Genomic DNA, 20,840 nt, shown 5'->3' on the forward strand with positions numbered 1-20,840 from the left:
GTTGTTTAGCATATGTACAGCATTTATGTGACTAAAAAATATCACAGATGCAGACACTTCTGGACATCACAGTCCATCAAGTGGTTGCTGGATTTGTTTTCAGTATTCATCTTCGTACCCTCACTCCACACACAAACACAACATTGCACACACACAGAACAACATTTCCCTGCTGCTCCTCTCTCAGTGGGGGTTGAACACATGAAAGGAGGAAAACAACACCTTCTGTCCTCCATCAGTCCTCCAAAACCTGTCAGAGACTGAGATGAAGTGCTCCCGCCCCCCCTTCCCTTTCCTTATTTTTTTTACTTCAAATTCTGGATTCAATAACTGTACTGATCTTCAAAAACACTCAGGGCACTCCTTACACACACACACATGAATTCACACACTAAGAAAACAAACAAACGTGACTATGAATTTGAAGCCCGTTTCAAACTATTTGGAGTTATGTGTAATAGAAAACCCCCAGATTACAAGAGAAGTTACTGAAGTCATCAGAGGCAGTACTGACAATAACAAATATTTTATATCTGCATTCCCCTGACCTCATGTACGACTGGTTATCGGCTCTCATACTGTTTACGCCTGTATTTAGACAGTTGTGACAGATAAATATGGTTCATGACAATAAATGTAAGGTGATTATGTTTTGTGTCATATCTACTGTGCATAATATTGTCATAAGTTCCTCCAAACAAGTAATATGGTGCATTAATTTTACAGTGATCTTATGCAAATATATAACAGTTTATAATGCAATAATAATGCAGAAACAACAATATGTGGGACTGCGAGGAAACTGGAGGTAGCTCTGTTTCCTCTTGTCTTTTCTACACACACACACACACACACACAGAACTAATCCCATACATTTTCAATAAAAGTACACGGTTCACACTAGTGCTTTGATCTCTTCCTGCCCACCATCCCATGCTGTTGCAAGACATAGGTCCTGCAGTTACATAATGACCCTCCTCCAGTGTTGATGTATGGAGACCGTGTGTGTTTGGAGCAGTGTTTTTCCTTAAATTACAAGAGAGGACCCCTCTACTGTGGAACTCCACCTAACGTAATCATTCCAAAGCAGTTCATGTTCCCTAAACATCACTCAGGAATCAGGTAACCTCACCGTCTGGATAAACAGACTTGGACCGCTGCAGAATGGCCCATTAAACCTCTGCCAATCCCCTCCATGATCCCTTCTTCAATCTCCACACTGAGCCTTGAAAGAGTTCAGACGATCCCAGTAAAATACTTTTGGAGGTAAGAACACTGGACTTTACTAAAAGTCACAGAGAGACATTAACGGGTTTGTGGGGACAGCAAAGTCATTCCATGTGCTTTGTTTATTGGGGCTGTGTGGCAGAACAAGAGAGTGTGTAGCCTGCAGAGTGCCCTGGATGCAGCATTTTCTCCACAGCTTCTTCCCCCCAGTATAAATTATTTGCATCATTTGTGAGAGACACGGTTGTGGACACTGGACATCCCTCTAACAAACCATGTAAACCATTCACAGCTTTAATATAGAAATTACTAAAGTACAGCACAGAGTTTCTTCTGTGGCTTGTCTTACTGTAAAAATATTGAAACTGATAAATATAAACCAGATATATACAACAAACTTCAGAGCAATCTCAGTTATCAAAAGTGGTGCTTCACTGCCACCTACTGAGTCTTTAAAATCTGTGCATCTCCACAGCATCCACTGCATTGTTGCTCAGAAGGAGGAGCATACAAAGTGGCAAACCAAAATATAAAAACGCTTTCTTTTACGATATGATGATGTGTACAGAAATATTCACTCTAGGACAACAAATCCACCTTATTTTGATTTATTCTAAATGTTTTCAAAGCCACACTTTGTCCAAGGTCCAGTCTGTATGTATCGATAAGCACCTTCAGTCTGAATTATTTGAATTAAGAAATGGTCCAGCAGCTGGAGATCAATCAGAAAGCCAGCAATGGTTGATACAATCTAAGTCATATCTTTATGAAAGGAGCACTATAACATAAAATCGGGCTTTACTTTGTTACTTTATATATTTAGGTTTAGGCAGAACTGACTTCCTCAACCTTTTCCAAGGTCTGTAGATGTCAACAGCAGAAAGCAAGTTAAATATAAACTATTTACAATAAGATTCCAAACAGACATCCTAACAGACTGAACTGAGGGACATGTATTGTGAATTCTCAAGGACTACCAATAAAAAACATAAAATTCCTAAGCTTAGCGTCAACATCTCTATGACTTTAATTTGTGCATATTAGTGTAGCTGGCTGCTGTGCTTTAGAGCCTACTTGTATTCTCTCAGCAGTAAACAGTAAAAAATAGCAACACTTAATATAATGAGATACACTGAATTGTTTGTCATTTTGGGTAAAATAAGACAGCTGACAAATAACTTATAGACAGTAACATCTGCATGAACTTTATTTTGCCTAATAAAAACAGACAGTTGTGATTTTTAAGACAGCAGTCATACATTAACTAGAATAGGGAAGAGAGGGGCCCGTGTATCTTTATGTTCCAGAAGAAGCTCGAGGTCAGATTTCCCCAAGAAACGTTAAAGGAAGGATGGGGAAATACCTGCAAACCCCTTCCCCAAGTTTATGACAGGAACATACAGTATACAAGACTTAGCGTTTCATCTATTCCCTGTCTGAATGTAACACACTGTACAAATAAACCATTGTTTGTTGCAAAAGAAAATAAAAATAAAGAAGTAGCATAATTTTAAGAAAATGTGAAGCGGACAGGCTTTGATGAGAGGCACCCGAGAAGACTAACAGGAAATGTAACATTCTTCAACATCAGATCTCCAACTTCAAAACAGCCAACATAAAAACGACTCTAATAATCTCTTATGATCCCCACTGCTGACACCTTTAAAGTAACTGTAACTGGAGCCCTGAGAATATCTGTCCTCATGACACTGACCTCAGTCATTTTGCAGTCTCTGATCCTACATCAGCACGTGAAGCCGACAAGGACAAGACATCTCCCTTGCAGTGTAACCATTTTCTTAAAACAGGAACAGAGGTCAGTCCTGTTACCGAACTCTAAGGTACAAAATCATTGACAAAATGTGTGGTGGTAATTAGTGCTACACATCAGAGGCCAGAGGAGCTTAACAATTGGAGGGAATGGAGCTGACCAGCTGGCCTTGGTTACAGACACTTGAACGGGGCCCAAATATGGCTTAAGGAAGACTGTCTGTCTTCTGTTAGGACTGTGAAAAAGGACGAACAGTTTAGCTATTAACCTGCATTACAGATCGGACTGATTAGGATAAGGATACTTTTAGAAATCTAGCTATACATTTAAGGAAACAGTATACTAGAAACTGGTCTTTACAGGCACGGTGTCATTATTTCAAACAAAACAGACGGAGCACAGTGCTCAAATATGTTTTGGATCGCTGGTCAAGCTAGTTTAAGTTTTGCACAGCTGTTAACTACCCCAGAACAGTCCAGGTAAGATTCTACACACACATCCTTTGGGCTTATTACTCCCCAAGAAAGATAAAATTAGGTTGAGGTGCTTCAGGCTGAAGTTGCGATAAGATTTATGTGCTAATGAAGACAAGCAGGGACTAAAGGTTGTTTTGCACGTGCCCCCATTTGCCGCAGAATCAGTCATTCCAACGGCCTGCAGTCACTACTATACTGCTGCCTTTAGAGCGTGTATTTGCTCGTCAAATGCTTTTTACTGCTGCTCAGAGACATGAAAACCCAACATGAAATGTGCCATTCGTACAGAGTCCAGTCATGTGGCCTCCATCTTTGGCCCCTGCAGTGCAGAGTACTGTTGTGCTGTTGTGTACCATATGTGAAAATTTAAATGACACAGGGCAAAGGCCAGATTTGGAAGTCACTGTTGTAATGCCACAGCAACCAACATGACATCAAGGGGGGGGGGGGGGAGATACAACAACAACAAATAGCACAAATTGAGTGAGAACAGAACAATGAGAAACAACTTATGTAGAACTTAAACAACAAACCATTCAGTGGGTTACTTTGGTGTTGTGACGGAAGTAAAAAATACTTTCCAAGGACTGAAGTCAGAACAAAAATAACAGACCGGCTGCCTTTGTACAATGAACACACTCAAAAGCTGGACAGAATACCTTCCAATATCAACATTACAATCAGTGTGTTTACACAGATCAAAGATATCCACTGTCAATATTTTGGCAGTAATCTGATGTCACATAAACGCTTTCCTTTCCCATTGCAAGATACTGAGGGATTTCTGCAAGAGAAATCAGATTCCTTGACCGAGTATATGCTTAAGTGAGTTTCTAACAGGGTTTTTCACAAACGCAGGATCGGGACCAAAACTTGAAATTAGAAAAGTATTGCTATGAACAGCAGCTGAACAGCCGTTTATTCGTACAATTTCTCAATACATGCACTCTTGAAAAAATGGTTTCACCACTCAAGTCTATCCACCTCATCACACCATCAGTCCAAATGCTCAGATCAGAAAATAAAAAAAAAATATTGCAAAAACACTTAAAACAGTTTACTGTTTTAATTTTATGGTAGGAGGTAGGGGAGAAAAATGACTACCTGCACGTAAATGCAGACTCTACAGCAACCACATCGATGCAGTGCATATAAATGCAACCCGCTTTCCTGAAATTACCCGATGTCTCCCGGTAACATTTTGTGTATGTAAACATAGAGAATAACCATTTCATAAAACCCATGTGAGCAACAATCCATTTGCAAACTCTGCACAAACCCCGTAAAAAGCCGATTAAAACCGCTAACGGTCCTCCCACCCAATTTACTTTCTAAGGATACGTTCCACCACCCATAACACAGCTCAATGGTAACACTCATCTAACAGGTATCAATGTCTCCTATCATTCATACCCCAAAGCAGAACTACCACTTAGATTTTGTTAGGTCATAGAAGACTTAAAATGATTCCTTGATTTTACTATTGCATGCCTAGAAGTCATCATTATCCTTAGCATTGTGATGACACAACATCTGTTTTGAACAGAGCTTTGTTGGTGAAATTAAGCTTTGTGATAAAATTGTTTTAAGATTGTAACAGTAAAGGTTTTCAGTGTTTTGTTCTTTGAAAATATTTTTCTATACATTTGTCAGCTCACAAAAGGCCTCAAGTGAAAGGGAAAAAAGATTCAGAGCACAGAAGAGAAAATGGCCCCACCCAACCACCCCTGCCCAGGCCTGTTCAGCTTCAGAACGGCTGAGACAGCAGTTTCCTGCTACAAAAGGCCGACCTAATTGAGACCTGGTTACATGCAGTAGAAATCTTGCCCCAAGATAGCTGAAATGTAGAGTAAAGAAAATGTTGCGGTTTACATAAATTCATAGCTGCTAAGGCATGTGTATGCAAGTCAACTGTCAATTTAAGTGTGTGTGTGTGTGTGTGTTTGTGTGTGCGAGTGTGTGAATGCATGTTTTAATTGTCAAAAGGCAGAAAGGCATAATGATCAATGAAGTTATATGTTTTCAGGTTCTCTGAACTGATTTTTTGTCAGTCAGCGGAGATAAAAATCATTTGAGGGAGAACTGAAGCTGAAGAAAGGGTGTAGCATCTTCATGGTAAACCTTAAAACTCATGCTCATAGCCAAATTGAGTTCCACATTTCACCAAACAAAAAAAACAAACAATCAAATAAAACAAAACAGGAATGATTTAAACAGCATTAAAAAAAATACTACAAATTGCTTGAATATTGTTTGGAATTCTTGTTATGATATCTGTAACCATTTCAAAGGCAAGCTGTGAAAACTAAGAGTGAATAACTTCATTGATTGAAGAGAATGCCAGTCAGCCCTGAGCCAAAGGTACAGTTGAAGAAGCTGACCCAGTCCAGTTTCTGGGGTGTGAAGGCCAGTTGCTTTGGTGAGGCTTCAAAGCCATAATGGAGAATAGGAGTGTGAGGTCTCCAGCGTTGTCCTGGACTTATTTAAGAAGTCATGGCCTTGATGCCAATTACATTCTCTTCATCTAATGCTTTCAACACAGAGACCTGAAAAGATAAAGAGAAAAATAAGATTTGGAGCCAGCTGCTTAACATCTTTGATTTGCTGCAGGGTTATTAGGGATGTTCCAATAACAGTACTGCAAATGCCTCCAATACCAGCTAAAATATTCGATCAGATATTGACAAGCACATGTAATAGCCACCAACTAGTGACAATACTAACTTTTTACCAACTAGCGGGCACTTACCAAGTAACGAGCCCCAATGAAAGCAATCAATATTGTGTACACAAGCTACATGGAGTAAAAGGTTTAGGCTTATTGGTTTTCACACCAATATTTTGGGCAATGTAATTCAAATAACTTTTTTATCTTCCAATTATATCTCAAAAACTAAAGGATAAAAATAGTGAATCAATCCAACAGTGGTTCACCTCAGTTCATATCAAGGACACACGCAAAAAAGAAAATACTCTTATGTTAAGCCAGAAAGCTGCTTGATAGCTGTTACATGCTTATGAATTGCTGGACGCAGTTCTGCAAAGCTGTCAGAGTTTATATACACAGTGACAAATTTCTGAAAATTGATTTTAGTGACTACACAGGCATATTACAATTAATCTAACCACCACTTTTAAAACAGCTATTCCAGTTCAGTCACTGCCAGTGAAATTTTTTTTGTTCACCAACAGGCCACAGAAACTCACCATAAACGTATCTGAATTGTCGAACTTGGCCTGGATTTCTTTGCCCAAATCACCCGTTGGCAGTTTAAGGTCTTCTCTGGTTTCTCCGCCGTCATCCATCAGGGTCAAGAAGCCATCTGAGATATCACATAGCTAAATGTGCCAGACAAAAGTTAAAAACTTTTTTTTTTTCCCCCAAAACAACAAACGTGGCACACAAGCAGTGATCGTCAACAACCTGTCATTCCAGAACAGAGGAGCAGAACGGCCTTAGCGCCATCATCCTCAAGAGTTTAACCTGATGCTACTAAACCAAAAGTGGCATACCTGAGTGTCACTTAGGATACATAATATACATTATGAAAATGAGGACAATAGGAGGGGCAGCTACACAAAGAACTGGCAGGTGTAACAGACACCAAAGGCATTACTGCATGTGTTACACATGTTGTGTTCTTGTAAGTGCAGGTGTACACACCAGCACCATTCAAGCCACAATTAAGCTCGACTACACAACGTTATCTGAAGCATTTTTGAAATGCTATGTTTCTAAGCTGTGCCTATGCTCTACATACAACTAATCTTTTATATGAAAGGTATGACTCATGATTAACTCATTAAGACTGCATTACAAAAATAAAATGGAAAAAAAATAAAAAATAAAATTAAAATTAAATTTGCGTCCTCTGAGCCACTTTAGAACATGACTATAGTGGATGTGGTTTAAGTACAGTAAAGGAAATGTTAATCTTTTGCCACATGAAACAATACAACTGAGACAATACAGCACAAATTCTGTTGAACAAAACCAATCTCAAAACCAAATCTAGTCTTCATTTTCTTGTGCTCTGAGGAAGTTCTACCCCAGAAGAGGCCTCTAATCAGGGACTAAGAGACTGCTTGTTGGCCAAGCCAAAACCTGTTCAACCAGTTAAAAACCTGTATAACCTTTCACAACTACTGGAGAGACAGCTCAGCTCTCACACATAGGACACACCCATTTAGAAATCAAAAAAAGCATTCATTTTCTCATATTGCGCTTTTTTATTAGCATTTGGTTATATTTAATCCAGAACATCATATGAAATGGATGCATTGGTGCTCGAGAAAAATGTCAAAAGATCAAATACTGGAATTACTGGCTTCCAGTAGCAGCTTGTTTCCACTGACACTGTATCCTCTACATGCTGCAAACCCTTTGGCACCCCTAGGTTATACCAAGAAATTCAACCAGTCATCTCACCTGGTAGTCTTTCCTTGATACATGTGGGACATCCATGTTATGGGTAGAAGGACAGATATCTTCATACTTCTTCTGAGTGAAGATGTCAAGTCCAACAAGATGAACCTGGGGAAAACACCGGAAGTGGTCAGATGTGGCCTTGGGCAAAGTAAGCACTGGTGGTTACTTGTATAACTGGGAAGCATCAGACTAAATTGTAAATGTGCCTTAAGCCCTGCATTCCAAAGGATGCACAAGCAGTTTTTACCTTGGCATGTCCGTGCTTGCCAGTCTTAGAGGTAGACATGTCAACGATCTTACAGGGACGTCCTTTCAGCATGACATAGCCATTCTTCCTCAGTGAAGAGCATTGCATGGGGTATGTTGCAGAGGCCCCAGAGTCCCCAGTCGCAAAATCATCATCTGCCATGATGGTCTATGGGCTGTTTTATGTCATCCAAATGAGCAAAAGAACACAAGAACAAAGTTAAAATGTGACCAACAGCACAAGGAAAGGACCACTACTGTAAATGTAAAATATATATTTCAAAGAAAAGATTGTAGTTGTGTGGTAGCTGAGGGGCACAAACTTGTTACATTAAACAAGACCATCTTCCACTGTTCAGCAGAAGTCAAAAATAGGATTGTATTGAACACCTTGTACCCAAGAGAAGCTGTATATATGCATATGTGGTCACGTAGAATGTTTTTCCTAAAGGGAAAGGGACAGTGACTGGGCCATAGGTGATTAAAATCAATAAACCTGAAATCAGCTCGAGAGATGCCGACCAAAAGTGCCTTGCTCCACATTGCCCGACGTTAAAATGCATCTTTCATTAACGCTGTTACAACGCAAATACAATGCAATTATTTATATTTATTCCCCTTAACAATTAGCTGAGGTGGTGCAATCACGTCTCACTGGAAAACTATCTTAAAAGCTAACAACTGACGGTTATTCCCAATGTGTCTTGTAGCCTGCGCCATGTTGCGGCAATCTCAAATTTTCTTTGACACACCGTCCGGGGAGAATGCCTAGCGAGTTAGCTATGTTTAGCTACCTTATTACTTCATTGCTATCCTAAATATTCTATAATATGGTACAAGTTAGCCTTAGCGTGGCTAGGCAGCCTGGGTTAGAAAGCTAGCGAACACCATAAACGTTAACTATCCATGTTACGTGGCAGCTGGGCCAGATGAACATCTTAGACGGCAAGTTAGCCTGTAACAGTAAGCTAGCTTCAGGTCTCCACCTCGTGTGTTTTCTGTCATAGTTAGCTAGCTTAGCTAGCTAACAGGACCCACACCCTGTGACACTGACTGGCCATACTGTTGCTAGCGTTGCTAAAGCGGCGTGCTAACTTCTTCCAACCGTTCACCAAACATCGGCTCAGGATTTAGAAATTACCGATTAACCAACGTTACCGTGACGACAAATTATTCCTAGTATTACACATTAGATAAGGCGTCAGTACACGGCAAACAATACGTTATTTAACGCTACCTCTTTTGCAAAAAAATACACTCAAAAGCGCCAACGTTTTGCTTACCTTGTGTCTTGCTTATACTAAAGAGAGAAAGTCAGTTCGCATGCGTGGAGCTTTTGTACCGCAGGAGGAGCAGAAAGGGCAGGTACGGGCTCCGGTGACGAGTACGGTGGGGGTGGGACGGTGCAACACACAGGACGTCCGCACCGCCAGGCACACCTGTAATGAACTATTCAAGAAAAATGGCGCCTTTATAATCTTATAACCGAATTAATTGTTCAGCTAAACGGCAATAACAACATATGCGTACAGTACTTTTAAGGTTAATTTTGAGGTAGATTACTTGTGTTTTATGTCAGTAATTTTTTGTTGCTTTAATCTTGACCTTATTTAGATTTAATGGGCAGGAATAGTTACTAATGACTTTACAAATTCAAATTTACAGACAAAAACATGTTATCTTTGACAGCCTAATTCATTGCTATTGATAAAAAAAAAACTAATAGAATGTAAAATAAAAATATTATATTATCAATAAAATATTATAACTTTGCTCCACATGGACCAGTGACAACATTAACGTGTTCCATACATGTTAGTACATCAATAATAATTATATTATTATAATATATACTGTGAAAGGGGCGGTTGTAGTAGCAGAGTATTTATACAATGGGTTATTGATACTTTTTCTCAAGAGGGTCGACCCTTCTATACAGATCAGTACAGCCTATTTCTTCCACTGCTGGAGTAGATAAATGGGCCAATACGGTAGTGGAAAACAATTAATTTATGTATAGTATGTATTTATATATAACATTTCTATAACCTAAAATTCCTTAATTTTGGTCTGAACAGAAAGCAACAACCATTACTTGTTTTCTCTAAGACATAGAAAGAAAACAACTAATTTTTATCTACAAAGTCTAGTTTTTTCTTTTTATATGTAACACCAGAACGCAAAGGAGCTGTGATAACTGCAATACAAAAGACAGAAAATGTAACTGCAACAGAGATTCTTCTGGTACCATCATGCAAAATACTGGACTTCTTTTAAAAGGTCCTTGCTTTTACTGTTAAACAAAGATCCTGCAAGTTTCCTGTGTTTCCAGGTGTGTATATGACTGTTTAGCTTAGAGCAAAACTGTGGCATTCAGAGGGAAGGACACAGCCAACTTGTAATTAGTCTTAAATTATTAGACCCATAGCATTGCTGGGGGCTGTGTAAAAGGGAGGGTCCCTCTTTGGGTAAATAAACTTGTGTGTAAGCAGAGTAAATTCCTTCTGTTATCAGTTATTAGTTATCCTGCCTGTCAGCTAAATGTTTCCCTCATTATATTCCAGGGCACCCTTAGCTGAATGGACTGAAAATAAAGTTTTTGTTTTCTTGATGATCCACTCCAGTCATATAATAAGGTGTATAAAAATACACTCTTTCAGTAGTGATTTGTTGGATATATTTTTTTATTTTCACTAAAAGTTCAGTTATCTCTCTAAAACTATTAAAATTACATCAGTGATTTCTTCTTCATTGAAAAATCTTTAAAATCTTTAAAAGTGCAAATATTTAAAGTTTAAAAGCAGGACGTAAAATGCTTCCTACATCACTTCAAAGTCCAGTGTCAGTGGTCTAGTTTCCACATTGCACCACTGTAAATTGAATACTGGACCACAAGTGGCTTCCAAACAAGTCGCGGTTTCATAAAGTAATGCTTTTGCATACACTTGCTTTAATGCTTTAAACCTTAACTTTAAGGTGAGCACAGAGAAATTCCCTTTCAGTATACGAATGTGAACAGTTTGTCAGTGTCAATCTCATCCATACACACACACATACATTACATACATCAGCGCTGTGAAGGTTAAACATTCATGTGAAGTTAGAATAATCAAAACATTTCAGTGTAGTGGGCTGATGATTATATCTGAGGGCACTTCAGCAGTTCTTTTTAAACGTACATTTAGAGGTAAACATGCATTAATCGGCCACTTGGGGGCAGCAAAAACAAGCTGTGGATGTAAACAGTGGTATTGGCCTTCACTTTCCATTACATTCATTCTCCTCACAACTCACTTTTTGGTCTCCACTTTTTCCTCAGAGAAATATCTGAATCTACTTTGTCTTCCTGTGGAAGGTAGTGCATATTGGGTTTTTTAAAGTCTGTTTGCTGAATACATCGGTCTGCTGAGACCGGACTGATAACCACAATAATAAAAACACCACAAAGCTCAGTTGAGCTAAGCAGAACTGCAGAGGGGGGGGGGTTCTAATTCTCTCAGATATAAACAGTCATGTCATCCAATATTGATTATAGCCACATTAAATGTCAAATCATAATGTTGCTATAAAAGTTTACGTTTTGGTAAGATGTAAACACCTCTCCATATAACAGAATACTTCATGTCACTTTTGTGACATTGTGGATTTTTTGCACTATGAAAAAATGTTTTTTCTTCTTTGTGTAAGAAGTGCTGACTTTCCTTCTTAACTCACAAGATATCACCATAATACTATAAGGACAAAAGTACATAACACTTGCCATCATGACAACATCTGAAATACTGACAGATGAACATACCCTTGCACACGCATACAAACAGATTGCTCACACACATAGCGGTTGTTTCAAGCATCTGTGGATGCTTTGAGCTGCTCCAGTTCAGTACAGTCTTTAGGGCTCTGAGCCAACTTTTTCCGCCCCTTGTGGAAGACTGCAGCAATCTCCTCAAATGTTTTCCCCTTGGTCTCAGGGACCCGGAGAAAAGTAAACACAGTGAAGCCGAATAGCAGCACAGCAAACAGGATGAACACGTAACCACCCAACCAAGCCTGAGCAGAAAAAAGACAGGAGTTCAGGAGGGACAATGTGTGTGATTTTGTGCAAATGAACAACGTGGTCTGATGGAATATGCAAGTGCAAGTGCTGCATTAGTTTACAGTACATATGTGTGTCTTTTCAGCCTACCTGTATATAGGGAAAGGTCATGCCTATGATGAAGTTGCTGGTCCAGTTGCAGCAGCCAGCGAGAGCAATGGCTGCAGGCCGCGGTCCCTGGCTGAACAGTTCAGCGACTATGAACCACGGAATGGGACCAGGACCGATCTCAAAGAAGCTCACAAAGAGGAAGATAGCTGACATGCTGATGTAGCTCATCCACGCAAATTCACTCTGGAGGGAAAAGTAAGTCGGTCAAGAGACAACTTAGTCCAGGGAAGTTTCTCGATAACTTGAAATTATCAAATGCTGCCTGAGAATAGATTTAAAAAGCTGCCAAATGTTTGTCAGAGTGAGTTAATACAGGTGTAAAGAACAAAGGGACTTATTGCAATAAACTGGCAGCCTTATCAGTAGATGAAAGTTCCGCTCAAGCTGCTGATAGGCTAAAGCTGGGACAACTGATTGAACATACCTGATATTTGAGGCCCACAGTCATGGCAATTCCACAACAACACATCCCTCCCAGACCAGCCAGAATCAGAGTGCGTCTGCCAGCCTTGTCCACCAGTGCAACCTAGAAAATACAGTACACTGTTTATCCGTGTGTGTTTGCGTGTGTATCGAATGTGAAAGAAAATAAGAGAACACCAGGGCATGTTGATGGCTTAATGTCCAAATGTGTGTGGATGTGTTTGTGTGTTTTGCGTCTGTATATGTGTGTAGCCACTCACAGACAACAGAGTGAAGACTACATTGATGGCACCGACTCCTATGGTGGCATAGACTGGCTGACTGACCCCAGCCCGAGCGAAGATGTCCGTAGAGTAGTAAAAGATCTTGAAGACAGAACAAGTACCAGTTTTTTCATAACTACAAAGTCATATGCTTTGCTTGGGGGGATGGAAGGTTATGTAAGGCTTTCTACAGTTTCCATTAAAAAAAAATCACCGTACTTTTAGTTTAATTTCAGTAAACTGAATGGGAGACAGAAACGGAGCTTGGAGCTGAAATTAATTTGTCACTCACTGCATTGATTCCAGAGAACTGTTGGGAGATGTGCATCATGAGGCCAACAAGCAGCTGCTGTCTGTACACAGAGGACCGGATCTTGGACAGAATACAGAACAGTAAAGAGGCTGTCACTATGCAGTGGGTTTTCTGAGGCACATGACTAGAATACACATACATCTTTGTTTAATATATGGCCAGATGTTGAGTATATTTCTTGTCTCATATTTGCTGCTTTGTTTTAAAGGAGAATGCTAACTAGCTGTCACTGTCAGGGCAGCTTCATGCCTAATTGTCTGCTGTTATATATGAAATAGCTATTTTCACATGTTTTGTGATTGCGGAAAGTTCTGGAGTATTCTATAAGAGCTTTCATTCTCCAGTCAAAATGTTGCTTGTTGCATCTTATTAAAAGCTTTTGCTGTAGCAATTTCCTGATCCTCCCTCAGCTGGACTGCCTGTTGATGTACTGGTTTGAGCTTTGAGTTGAATGATGAGACTATTTCACTTTTACATCACTGTTGTGTCACTTATTTATTTAATGATTCAATATCATTACAGCCATCACATGAGATCACCATTGTACTTTAGTTGCTGATTAATTTGGGTGGGGATGGATGTCTGTAGACCCTGAAAAGGAATGTCGACTGTTGTAGATTAGATTAGATTAGACTGAGCTTTATTATCATTACACACGTAACAAGTACAAGGCAGCGAAATGCAGTCATAATGTAATGTTGGCTGAGCAAGTTTATCAGCTATTTTATTTTAAAGCTCCCAAAATCAGTCACTTTCTTCAAAATGGGTGAAAGAAAATTTAAGAAAAGAAAAAGATATAATATTTAGGTAGTGACTACCTAAATATATCTCAAGTGACTCTGTTCCTGTGTAGAGACCTACCAAAGAAAGGATAGAGAACCTGGGTTCCTTGTCTGCCTCATCTTTCTCTCTTTTCATCTCTTCAAGATCAGGAGTCGGATCATATGACCCCTTTAAGCGAAGCAGACCTGCAACAAAACAACAGAACAGGAAGGCAAGTTAAAGAGTCTGTATAGATGACTTACTGAATTTGCAGTTTGGGAATGTGAAGAGAAAAATGACATATATATATTTAGTTACTGTCTGTAATTCTTACTTTTTCGAGCTTCTTGCTCCTTGCCCATTAAAATATAAAGGTACCGTGGGCTCTCAGGGCATAGAGGCAGCAGCAGTGATTGTAGTATTGCCGGAGCACCAGACAGACCAAGCAAGAGGGGCCACATATTATCATTGCCAAGTATGAAGTCCAAGCCTATTACCTACATCCAAATGCACACAGATATGGTTTAGGTTATGTGTTCAGTGTGCCAACAAGCACAGATGCTGCTGAGCATGTATACATGTGTGTGAGTGAACCTCACCTGGCTGATGAGGATGCCAATGACAATAGCCAGCTGGTGTAATGTTCCCAGGGCCCCTCTGTACGCCTTCGGTGCAATCTCTCCAACATACATAGGCACTAATCCAGATGTCAACCCTGAAACGCAAACATCATGAGCTAACCAGGATTTCTGTTGGATATATGATAATAAGTCAAGGCATTTTTTTTCTTTATACCATCAAAACGCCATTCAGGAACCCCTCTTAGTTTTTTTCTAAAAACATTCCAAAAGATAATGAGGGCAAATCGCCTCTTCTATAACTAAAAAAACATTTAAACTGAATATTTAAAACATTAATTAAAGATTATAAAGCGCACTTCACTGTACCACAATAAAAGCCCATAACAGCCCGGCCTGAGATGACCATGATGTGAGGTTTCCACATCTTGCAAAAACCCATCAGTAGTCCAGCAACTACAGCCAGGACATTGACCATTAACATGCCCTTTACCCTGCAGAAAGAAAGAGACCAAAAGAGATAGAAAGGAGGCGGAGGGAGTTATAGAGAAAGCTGGATGATCATCAAGGGTATGTGTACCATGGCATTATTCCATATTGATCCCACTACTGTCTGCCGCCATCACTCCTCTCATTTCTCTTGTCATTCTCTATACTCATACATCATTTTCCTCAGGTATTTTATTTCCACTAAACTTTCATTCTTGCACAATAGTCTCCTTTTTACTATATCCTTTGCTCACCTCCCTCTCAGGTCTCCGACAAATCCTACCAGGAAGGACGATAACACGCCACCGATGGAGAAGATTGCCACCGACAGTGACCAATACATGACCACCGAAGGGTGTTGGCCCGCCTCGAACTTTTCTTCTTCTTCCTCTGTGCTGTTTCCTGACAGGACAGCTGCTCTTTCTGACCACACTCCCAAGGACCGCCCATAATGCTTTTCAATGACCTGCGACACAAGATATGATTATGGATCGCCAAGAGCTATAATCTGGTATTGGGGGGCTGAATGGTAGGTTCAAATAATGGACCTAATAACAGATGATGTAAAAGATATTAATTTAAAGAAAGAGAGAAAATAAGGAAGAAAAGAGGAGAAAAAGAAGGAGAAGGACAAAAAAACAAAAACAAAAACAAAACAAACAAAACTCTTCATATAAAACAAAAGTGTAGGGCGGACTACCAGGGGCCAGGCTGGTTATTATTATATCAGCAGATCGTGGGTTCCAGTGAGCATGCTGCTGTTTTCTTCTTCTTTTTAAGTTATTGGTTGGTCTAATTGGTTTAATCAATCATGCAGTTGCCATAGGCCACTGAAACGTGGATGTATGTACTCTATCAATCAGGAAGAACCTCCTTAAACCTGTGATCCTTTGCTCTACATGGTCAAACCCTGCAGGATTCTGAATCTGAAGGTTTTGATTTTGTTGTGGTGATCCTTGCCACCAGCTACCACAACTGAAGAAGACTCACTCAACATCAACCCTGGCAAAACTCAAGTGATGTATACTAGTATAGCAACTCCAGCACCAGTTTAAACCACTGAGTTTGTGAAGAACTTTACTTATTTAGGCAGCTTTATCAACAAGGGCGACAGGAGACAAAAGTACAGACAGACAGACAAAAGGAAGATTGGGGTAAGTCCAGGGTGTGTCTAGAATTCCAAGCAATAAAACCTAAATACAACAGTCCATTAATCAATGTCAAGTTTATCACATAGAGCTCTGAATATTCAAGGGAAACCAGAGCTGATATGGAAAGAATGAGGGCATTGCACATTTGATCTCTGAAGAGGTCTTGTGGCATCTTTTGACCTAACAAGCTCACAGCGTTAAAAATATAAAGAAGAACTAGGGTAGATGGGACTGCAATAGCTGAGTCTTGTGCTTCAAAGCAAAGTGTACTCCAAAGGTTGTGCTGAGGTGGGCTCTACGAGCACAGTGAGCACAGTGTTGTATTTCAGCATGGAATTAAATTGTGGCAACTCTTGCAGCACCTTTCAATAGAGAGACGTTGGTAAGGGAACAAAGCCTGTGTTAAAGCAGAACCTACCTTCTGGGGTGCATTGATGACTCCAAGACTGTAGCCATACTGCAGAGACCCCAGGACTGCCGTGAACACAGCCACAGCCAATGTAAAGGTTAGCTGCTGCAGGAGTGAAAGGTAGTCATTCAGATCAGGACACACACACATGAATGCATGAGCAAACATGCATTTTAACCTGCACACGCACACAGCAAGAACGAGTGCTGCATTATTCAGCTACATCCAAAAATGCATACAAAGAAAATGCAGAAAAAAGACTATCTACATTATTGATGGATTTATTACTGCTTTATACACCATTTCTGACAATCATTAAAATGCTTACATACAGACGTTACGAGTACTTTTCGAATACATTTTGCATGTGAAATAAATACATTTGAACTGAGAACTGACATGTCAGAAATGAACTGGTCAATTTCTTCTACTTCTTCATTCATTTGCAAATTGGCAGGGCTGTTACAGAACATGCTGATGAATTAAAAACTATTTCTTAATAGCCTCACTGCTGCTATCCAAGGCATTCGGCGTCTCCTCGTTAGCTCACAGATCCAAGGTCCTGTAGTAAAAGCAAGTCTGCGAGAGCCTAAAGTTTCACATGTTGGCCATGCAACAGCCACCTGTTTGCAAATATTGCTTACAAGAATATATAACCATTTTATGAAACATGTGTAAGCACTGCATTAGTTGAGGATTGTCTTACCTTTCCTGACTCCATGATGGGTCCAGAGTGTCAGCCAGGAGGTAATGATCAATGACAGCCGCATGCCTGATCACGCTGTGTCCACTCACCATTGGACTAAAACATGCGTGTTCGCTCTCTCTCTCTCTCTCTCTCACACACACACACACACACACACACAGAACTCTTAGACAGAAATGAACAGCAGCCTTACTTTACCATCACACACACGAAAATGATAAAATGATCATCATAGTGACCAAACAGCAAGACAGGAAGAGAGTCGATTGTCAAAAACACAGTTCTTATATTTGGTGTTACAGACTGGATTATGGAAGGTGTTACGCCGTACCATTACACTGTATACTGGATACTGTAATTAATAATGGATTGCAAAATTAATTCCAAATAACATGTTTTGCTGCTAAAATTCAAAGTTGCGTGTTTTTTGATAGTAATGATGACACTGGAACACTATTCAGAGTGTCTCACTCTCCCTCTGTCTCTCACTCACACATACAGACACACATACACGTTCTGTTAATGATATACTTGGGGGTGGACAAAGGCTGAGGGTCGAAGCTGACATAAGTGTACACACTTGCACAACAGCATAACAACCAGCTTTCACAAACACATGCATCCAAAAAAATAAATAAATAAATAAAAAACACGCAACTACAGAAGCATAATGCTCTAGATTCATTTATTTCTCTCTTACAGCTTCTCTTTTACAAAACAAATAAATCCCAAAACAGGACATTAGTAATGCTCTTTCAAAATAAAGAAAACAAGAAGTAAACAGAATAAAGAATACAGTGGTTTCGTCTTTGAAAGGAGAGTTCTCAGTGTAATGACCGTCAGCATTTTCCATGAGGAAGAGTGAATTCCACGATGGACAAATATAGTAATAATGCCCCATTCACACTTGCTCTTTAATCAGACACACAGATTCATGCACACAGGGAAGACAGCAGTTTCTTCAGCTCGGCTCTTTATTGCTAAAAAGTTAGCCTGCTCCCCCTAATAGAGATCAGTGAACCTAACTTAAAGCTGCACAGGGGCAGCTACTGTGTGGATGTAAGAAGTCCTTGAAAATATCACAAAAAATAATTATTAATGATTGAAATGATTATCACATCATTGGGAATGGGTTTGTTTTTTTTCTGTCTCAGCACACATTTTTTAGCCATATCCTAACACACTGCCAAACATGCAGTATTTCCACTCATCTGCCTTACTGTGCTCTCTATTATGGGTGAGTAATTATGAATTAGTCCACCCCAAATAGTGTTCTAAATTATACAGCACGTAATGCGCTGCAGTAAATGTTTTGAAAGTAATGCCAAGGTTTTCTCATACCATGTTTAGTTACTCCTTTCAAAGAATAAATCAAGTCTTGAATTTGTTAAGGTACATCTCCATTAGAAGAGACAAACAACATCAGCGGTATGTTGAAGTTAGACATAACGTGAAAGAAAACTGTGCAAAGGAACCAAACAGGCGACAAAATGATCAATTAAAACGTGAGCGATAAACTTACGGCCTCCATTTTTGTTTTGCTTACATCATGCTAGGCACTGTACAAACAGGTTGGAGCCAAAAATCAGAGGAACAGATCAACGAGTAGGATGATTCAAAAAGACACCACAGCTTTCAACAATGAGTGCTTTCACATGCACACAGTATTCGGAATAGTAGCTCATGTCCTGCTGAGGCTGTATTCAGGACAAACTGTTTATATACGTATTCATGTTCCCTACAGCAACGCGGCTGTAATCATGAATAGCCAAAACAGTACTGCGTTAGAGGAAACAGAAACATACTGCAAAACATTAACCACTAATATTGCCTATTGTTAAATGCTTGGTGTTCAAATACACCAACTCATAAACTCCATACTAAGAAGATAACATCATAAATCTGCATGTAAACACACTCAGTGTTGCTTTGATCGCATTAAGGTAAAGGTTCACACACAGAGACTGAATTACTTGACTCTTTTTCTGGACATTGATTTAGATATCCCACTCTGATTCGAACTTGATTTGAATGGGACTCCTTTCAAACACACACACACACACGCAAAGACTTGATGCACACACGCACTCACGCATCCACTAACGTACGGTCCAGATTTCACACAGATGTGCTGTACATTTCATCAAGCTTCAAAAATTGACTGACCCTGCCACAGAAAAAGGAAAGAACAGAAACAAACTGAATGAGCAGAATGACGCTCTCATTGTTCATTTAATATTACAGTATATCTGATGCAGCACCTTCAGAGTTTAAAGACGGAAGAGTGAAAACAGGGAAATGAGTGTGAGAAGGGAAAGAGGGAAGAAAGGAGGGAAGAGGCAGAATGGACCAGTGATATCATTTTAAAGGGACACAGACGTCACTGTTGCATACTGTTACAACCTGCCCATGACAGCTCCGCATCTCTATCAGAGAGATGCGATCGAACATTAAATCACAATTCAGTTTACTCAGAGCCTGAAAAGATGGAGGGAGGAGGAAGTGCAGGAGGCTGAGGGGAGCGACAGAGGAGGGAAAAAAAAAAATCAATCAGGCTGTCTGCCGACATGCAGAATGGATTTGTCATCCCTCTGCTGCCCTCCCCTCATCCGTCATATTCGGAAGTATATATTTAAATTCATATTAAATCTTATTCATCTATTTCTCCAACCTCTGAGGTGTAGTTCTGTCGGAATGAGCCCACACATGGAGGACAGGAAGTAAGGAAAATGGAAGACGTGGGTGTCAAAGGATCGAAGAAGCGACGACTAGGCCAAAGTAGTCAGAGGCTTAAGAAGGAGGGGGACAAAAGGAAGAAGAAGAAAGACAGAACGAGGCAGGCTTAAAGTTAATCTCTACAGTTGTTGAATGCACTGGTCCATTTGGAGAAAAGAGAGAGACAAAAAGGGGACGAAGTTACAGACAGTGACAGAGAAAGTAGGAATATTTGGAAAGTCAGTGGCACCAGTTTGTCAGTTGAGTAACGATGGCTTCTGCATGACCCGACATAATCTAGGCTAACATATCTCTTTGTGACATTACTTCATTTTTTTTCTACACCGTTAAAGTCTCTCGGGTGTTAAAAGAGTTTGGCCTCTCGGACAATCGGGTTCATTTGTGAGATCTGCAGTGGGCCCGCGTGGGTTTCCGGTCTGGCCAATGGGAGAGTGAGGCAGAGAGGACAGTGGGAGGAGCCATCACCAGTTCATCATTGAGTTTCTGTTGAGGGTCATGAAGAAAACTTGGCTGCTACCTCCTGAACGCACCGATGCGAAGAATACCTACAGAGAGAATAATACAACTTTTCAACTCTCATGTCTAAATATAATAATTTCTCAACAGCTACAGATCACAAATGATATTAATGCTATTATTTATGGCCCTGTAAAG

The 20,840-nt window shown here is 39.9% G+C and overlaps 3 protein-coding genes across 6 annotated transcripts in view; all 3 read right to left on the reverse strand.

Moving 5' to 3' along the window:
* Positions 1–2,406: 2,406 nt before the first annotated feature.
* eif5a2 (eukaryotic translation initiation factor 5A2) lies at positions 2,407–9,588 on the reverse strand. Its single transcript, XM_046412888.1, has 5 exons — positions 9,433–9,588; positions 8,151–8,325; positions 7,904–8,008; positions 6,682–6,813; positions 2,407–6,020 (listed from the first exon to the last, which is right to left on the reverse strand). The coding sequence occupies exons 2-5, from the start codon at positions 8,310–8,312 to the stop codon at positions 5,958–5,960; spliced, it is 462 nt and encodes a 153-aa protein (XP_046268844.1). The 5' UTR covers positions 8,313–8,325; positions 9,433–9,588; the 3' UTR covers positions 2,407–5,957.
* A 1,224-nt stretch (positions 9,589–10,812) lies between these two features.
* Positions 10,813–17,569, reverse strand: slc2a2 (solute carrier family 2 member 2). The gene is made up of 12 exons (XM_046412000.1): positions 17,451–17,569; positions 16,754–16,849; positions 15,439–15,650; positions 15,065–15,189; positions 14,717–14,832; positions 14,452–14,614; positions 14,217–14,323; positions 13,335–13,415; positions 13,040–13,144; positions 12,781–12,882; positions 12,336–12,539; positions 10,813–12,199 (listed from the first exon to the last, which is right to left on the reverse strand). The coding sequence occupies exons 1-12, from the start codon at positions 17,463–17,465 to the stop codon at positions 11,996–11,998; spliced, it is 1,530 nt and encodes a 509-aa protein (XP_046267956.1). The 5' UTR covers positions 17,466–17,569; the 3' UTR covers positions 10,813–11,995.
* A 549-nt stretch (positions 17,570–18,118) lies between these two features.
* Positions 18,119–20,840, reverse strand: part of tnika (TRAF2 and NCK interacting kinase a) — a 58,072-nt gene continuing 55,350 nt past the window's right edge. For all 4 annotated transcript variants that reach the window (XM_046411996.1, XM_046411995.1, XM_046411998.1 and 1 more), the window contains one exon: positions 18,119–20,731. In XM_046411996.1, the coding sequence (XP_046267952.1) occupies positions 20,648–20,731 (84 nt within the window). In that variant the 3' untranslated portion in view covers positions 18,119–20,647. The remainder of the gene's footprint in view (positions 20,732–20,840) is intronic.

Source organism: Scatophagus argus, chromosome 15 (assembly GCF_020382885.2).
Source record: "Scatophagus argus isolate fScaArg1 chromosome 15, fScaArg1.pri, whole genome shotgun sequence".
NCBI lineage: Eukaryota > Metazoa > Chordata > Actinopteri > Scatophagidae > Scatophagus > Scatophagus argus.